The sequence below is a fragment of the Capsicum annuum genome, chromosome 9 (genome assembly GCF_002878395.1).
Source record: "Capsicum annuum cultivar UCD-10X-F1 chromosome 9, UCD10Xv1.1, whole genome shotgun sequence".
NCBI lineage: Eukaryota > Viridiplantae > Streptophyta > Magnoliopsida > Solanales > Solanaceae > Capsicum > Capsicum annuum.
The window spans coordinates 35,393,549-35,398,790 of record NC_061119.1 but is presented as its reverse complement, the minus strand read 5'-3'; the positions used below and the strand labels follow the sequence as shown (position 1 = coordinate 35,398,790).

Here is a 5,242-nt window from a genome sequence, read left to right as displayed (position 1 = left end):
TACTGGTGTAGAAACAAAGAAAGGCTCAGGATCTTTTCAGAACTTATTTCAAAATTTACGGCTACTAATAGGGTCACATAAGAGAAACTCGGCCCAGGTTCCAAGAACATATAAACATCAAAATAGAATATACGAAGCATACCAGTGACAACATCTGGGGAGCTTTCCTGCTCTTGGTGGGATGGTAAAGTGTAGAATTAATTCTAGAGCTGACCGCCACCTGTACTGAATGAAGCGTCCTGAGGAGAGGATAGGCAAGCTACAGGGCTGGTGTACTGGTAGCCTGAGTCTGGAGACGTACATCTTTGTTTTCCTGTTTAGTATACAGGCACTCCTTGATACAGTGGACCAATAGATTGTATCCAAAATAGCCCTTCTGACCAACCAAGCACTCACCGGGATGATTCTTACCATATCTAGAACATGAAGGATAACTGGGCTTGCAGCTCACACTATTCTGAGACCTGGACATGGAAGACTTACCCCACTATTCTTGCTTGGTTCTGGGTGTAGGGGCATTAACTGAAGATGGCACTGGGAAGGGTGGATGACTCTGAAACTACAAACGGTTTCCTCCAAGGGATCTAGCCTGGCCATACTCAAACTGCTTTATTCTCACCTTCTTATTCCCTCTTTCTCTTCCTTTTAACTTTTTTACCTCAATCCATTGGGCATGAGTAATCAACCTAGAAAGGTCTCGATCTCCAATAATCACGGCAGTCCTACACTCCTTGACTACTAATCCTGATATTCCAGTAATAAACTTACTCATACTAGATCCGGTGTCAGCAATCAACTTAGGAGCATACTTAGATAACTGGTCAAACCTAAGGCAGTACTCATTCACTGTCATTGAGCCCTATCTCATGTTCATGAAATCCTCAACCCTTTCTTCCCGTAACTCCCATGGAAAGAACCTATCTAGAAAAGCATCCAGAAACACTTGCTAACTCATAGGAGCTGCACCCTCACCTCTACCTTTCTTCCACGTGACAACCCAGTCATAGGCAACATCTTTTAACTGATAAGAGAATAATTCTACGCTCTCCTCCTTAGTAATATGCTTAACTTGGATGATCTTTTTCACCTCATCAAGATACAGTTGTGGGTCCTCACCTATTTTTAACCCAAAGAATTCAGGTGAATTCATCCTAAAAAATTCACGAAGTCTGGCTGCAGCTAAATCATCTTCTTGTTGATGTGATATTGCAGCCTAATTATTGGCTTGAATATTAGCAGTCACAACCTCGACTAGCGCCTGAAAGGCAGCCTGAAATTTGGCATGAGACTCGTTCTCATTCAGGGGATCAACAGGTTGGGGTGGCTGGTAATTATTTCTATGGGCATTAGCTCTGTGATTAGGCAAGGCATATTCTGTCATAAAAGAGCATCAGTTAATAACAGATAGAGACAACTGTAAGCACGATGGATTATGAAAAAAGAGATGACTTTTTCCTAGAATGTCCCGTAGCCTTTTGCTCATAAATGTGGCATGCTTCACATCCATGATCAAGAATCTACATAACGCGGCTTGTCAACTCCCTAGGACTCTTTAAACCTTAGGCTCTGATACCAAGTTTGTAACGCCCCAAAATCTCATCCCAAGATGTCACATGGTGCTCAAGGCTACGAGTAGCCCCGAGCTAACCCTTTGATCCTGCTACTAAATCTAGAGCTTACTTCAAGATAAACTAATCAAGGAATAGCACTGTATTATATCAAATCTGAACTAAAATAAACTAAAAAACAATGTCTGAATGTCAAATACTGAAAGTCTAGAAATTTACTAATAGTCCGACAAGCCTCTACTGCTAAAGAACTAGAGAGTCATTGGGACAGACCCCCAACTGACTCAGACTAACTAGAAGCGATAAATCAAATATTGTGAATACTAGAAACCTAGAGAAGTAGGTCCTCGAACCATGAGGAATCACCAACTGTAAGAGTGTAGGTAAAGATGCTTAAATCACTCACGTCGCTGAGACTGAGCACCTGAACATACATTATGAGACAATGTAGCACATAGACATATATGTGGATTAGTACTTTAAGGATGTACTGAGTATATGGGGGTGAATGCACAACATAAGTAAAATTGTAATTGTATATATATATATATATATATATATATTTGTAGATAATGCATGCTAAGTGAAAATGACTCACACTGGCTTGAGTATCTGAAAACTGAGAAATCATATATTATGAGTAGTAAAACATGTTGTATAAATATCATGAGTCATGGCACTTAGTTCTAAAAGTTGTACTGTTGTTCTGTTTGCAACTTCTGTGTAAGATAGGGCACACTAATCCCACACTTCCCATTAGGTACTAAATACTACTCCTTTAATTATGTGCTCGTACTGTAGGAAAATCCACTTTTAAAAGTCATAATGCCTCATACTGAAAGCTAACTATGTATCTGTTCATTCAAAACCAAGTTTAAGTTGTAAAGTGGATTCCATGTCTTAGCTAAAGATCAAAAGGTCAAATCTTTGTTCAAAGATGTCTAAATCATATCATGGGATACTTAGAAGCATAATCATACTTGAAATAACCATATTCAACTAGGGCTTAATAACCCGTGCTTCAAGTTCATATCAAAAAATTATAATGCTCATTCTTGGTAATGTAAATGTTCATAATTTGAATGAAAATCTGGAAAATATAGTCATATGCATCAATTTCCGAAAGTAGACATATATTTCAACATCAAGAACACTTAAAGCATCATAATCTCCCAATAGCAATAAATGGGTATGAACCCTAAATTGAATTTCATATAAAATAGTGCAAAATTTGAAATTTAAATCTAGTTTTGGACACAAGGATGAAAGAATTATCCTTGTTCAAACCCCACATACTTCGGATGAAGAACTAGGTGAACAAACTTGCTTTTGAGATTCTATTTGTGCTCTTGAAGGATGACTCTTGGATTGGAATCTTTGAATCTTAGACTAATTTGGAAGAAGGATGTTGGAATCTTGAGATTCTTGAAGATGAATATTGAACTTAGGGTTTCCAATTGAGAGAAGATTGATGAAATTTAGCCTAATATGCTTGTAATAGGCTTTAATCTTGTGTTTGGTGTAATAAGGACTAAAACTGTAACTCACAATGTAACTATGAAAATACAATTACATTTTGAATGCCAACCGATAAAGAAACCATTACCAAATTATATTTATATTATTTCCATTCCCAAGTAATTGTAATTATAGCATTGTACCTATTCACTTACTTGAAATAGTTCGAGAGAGATAGAGATTCCCACCCGTCAAAGCTGCAACGTGAAAACTGTAACTCTCGTGCCCCACTCTTTTTCCTAATATCTGATGATATTAACATTATAAATGGTAAACCCTAACCACTAAATTTTATCATTATATTAACCACATAAGTAAATAAATTGTTATTTTGACTTATTAATTTATTAATTAAGTAATTTTTTTTTAAATATCCAAAGCTTTCAAACACCTTAAGAATTGATACTACTCAACTCGTGAGTCATAATTTATGTACACCAACTATGAGAAGGGCTAAAATAGAGAAGATGAGCAAATTTCACAAACAACCGGGTGGGTCATTATATCAGATACCAATTAAACAACCGTTCATCCCCGAACGGGCAAACAAGCGACAAAAAAGAAAACTAAGGAATTATCTGAATCATTAAAAAGATGTGGATACTTGCCATACATGTCCTCTTCGGTCTCCCAAGTGGCCTCCTTAATAGGACGATTCTTCCACTGGACCTTCACAAACTCAATCTCTTAGTCCTCATCTTACGGACAACCAAATACCTAACCAAGCCTATGTGTACCCACACTGCCCCAGACTCGGAAGGTTCAATCTGTATAAAATAACGCAAGTCATATTCTTCGCCCACATATATGCAACTGTTCTATACCGGCTGATAAATATAAGTGCATACTGGTGATAGGTGATGCGCGTGCAGGAATGAATACAAAGTACACACTCAATATCACTACTCATCATAATTTTCCTCATCAAGACCATCATCATCGTAATCGATCTCCGACCTTTCTGGGTATCAACATCATCACAACAATATCCTACGGTCTTGTCGGATATCAACACATCATCAGTAGTATTCTCTGGCTTTGAAGGATACCAACATATTATCCTATATCCATTAATCATTACTAGACAACACATTACTACTTGTCACCTAACCATCTTTATTAACCGACACCATTCATTATCTAACCATCGTTTACCAACTAATCCTTACTTGATTATTCATTAGTTAACCATTTAGCAACTATTCAAAATTATCAACTAGTCACCTGTTATTACCAACATCTCTTATTATCTAGCCTCATTAACACAACTCTTCGTTTATCGACTAATCGACATCATGAACGTAGTCATCAATATCAACTAATCTTCACCTATGATAGACCCGACCTCACCATAAGTCACACATTAACCATCGTTGGCTACCATGTTTCAACTAAGCTAGATTCATTAATTAATACATTAGATTCCTAGCCATCAAACGCTATAGTCCCCTAATAGACAACTAGTTACCACATAGCTTAACCGTTAATTAGGCAGAACAATCGTAAGATCATATTTTAGCTATAATCACATAAATTATCAATATAATACTCATGAATGTACCACATATATGCATGCCATCACCAACATCCAATCAATAAAATCGTAAGCAACATACCGCATCTTTCTCCGTCCCATACCGGAAAGATGTGTATACAAACATATATATATATTCATAAACTGTAATCGTATTCTTTACACTAATAAACACTCCTCGGATATTCAATCATTATCATAACACAACTCTTGGCCCACGAATTTATCCGAAATAGTCTCAACATCATAATCACGGCCATAGGCCCATATACATATTCGAAACTCATATCGATAATTATATTTATAAGTCGTAGATTATCTCTAATCATCTCACATATAGGAGGTATCTCACATATTGGATGCAAATTATAAATAGACATGTAATCGTCTATAGGATATCTTATATTGATAGGTCATACATCATAACTACAAGGAATATCACCTCTCTAGGACAATTCACATATACAAGAGGAAATAACATCTCTATAGGTCACATAACTTATCTAGGAGGAATATCATCTCTAAATGCCCAATATCATTTTCACAGGTAGTATCATAACTATAACTCAAAACCCACAATCTGGGAACATCAAGACAAGTTACCAAGTTATGAAGTAACCTT

The 5,242-nt window shown here is 36.6% G+C and overlaps 1 protein-coding gene across 1 annotated transcript; it reads right to left on the bottom strand.

The window, feature by feature from the left end:
- Positions 1-259: 259 nt before the first annotated feature.
- Positions 260-853, bottom strand: LOC107841561. Its single transcript, XM_016685441.1, has 2 exons — positions 564-853; positions 260-464 (listed from the first exon to the last, which is right to left on the bottom strand). The coding sequence occupies exons 1-2, from the start codon at positions 851-853 to the stop codon at positions 260-262; spliced, it is 495 nt and encodes a 164-aa protein (XP_016540927.1).
- Between the last annotated feature and the right edge of the window lie 4,389 nt (positions 854-5,242).

Excerpts from the sequence above, each read along its gene's own strand:
- LOC107841561 (XM_016685441.1), bottom strand. The coding sequence starts at position 853 with ATGACAGTGAATGAGTACTGCCTTAGGTTTGACCAGTTATCTAAGTAT. Across the intron at positions 465-563 it reads TCCCTTGGAGGAAACCGTTT|GTCTCAGAATAGTGTGAGCT; the intron begins GTAGTTTCAGAG and ends TTCCATGTCCAG.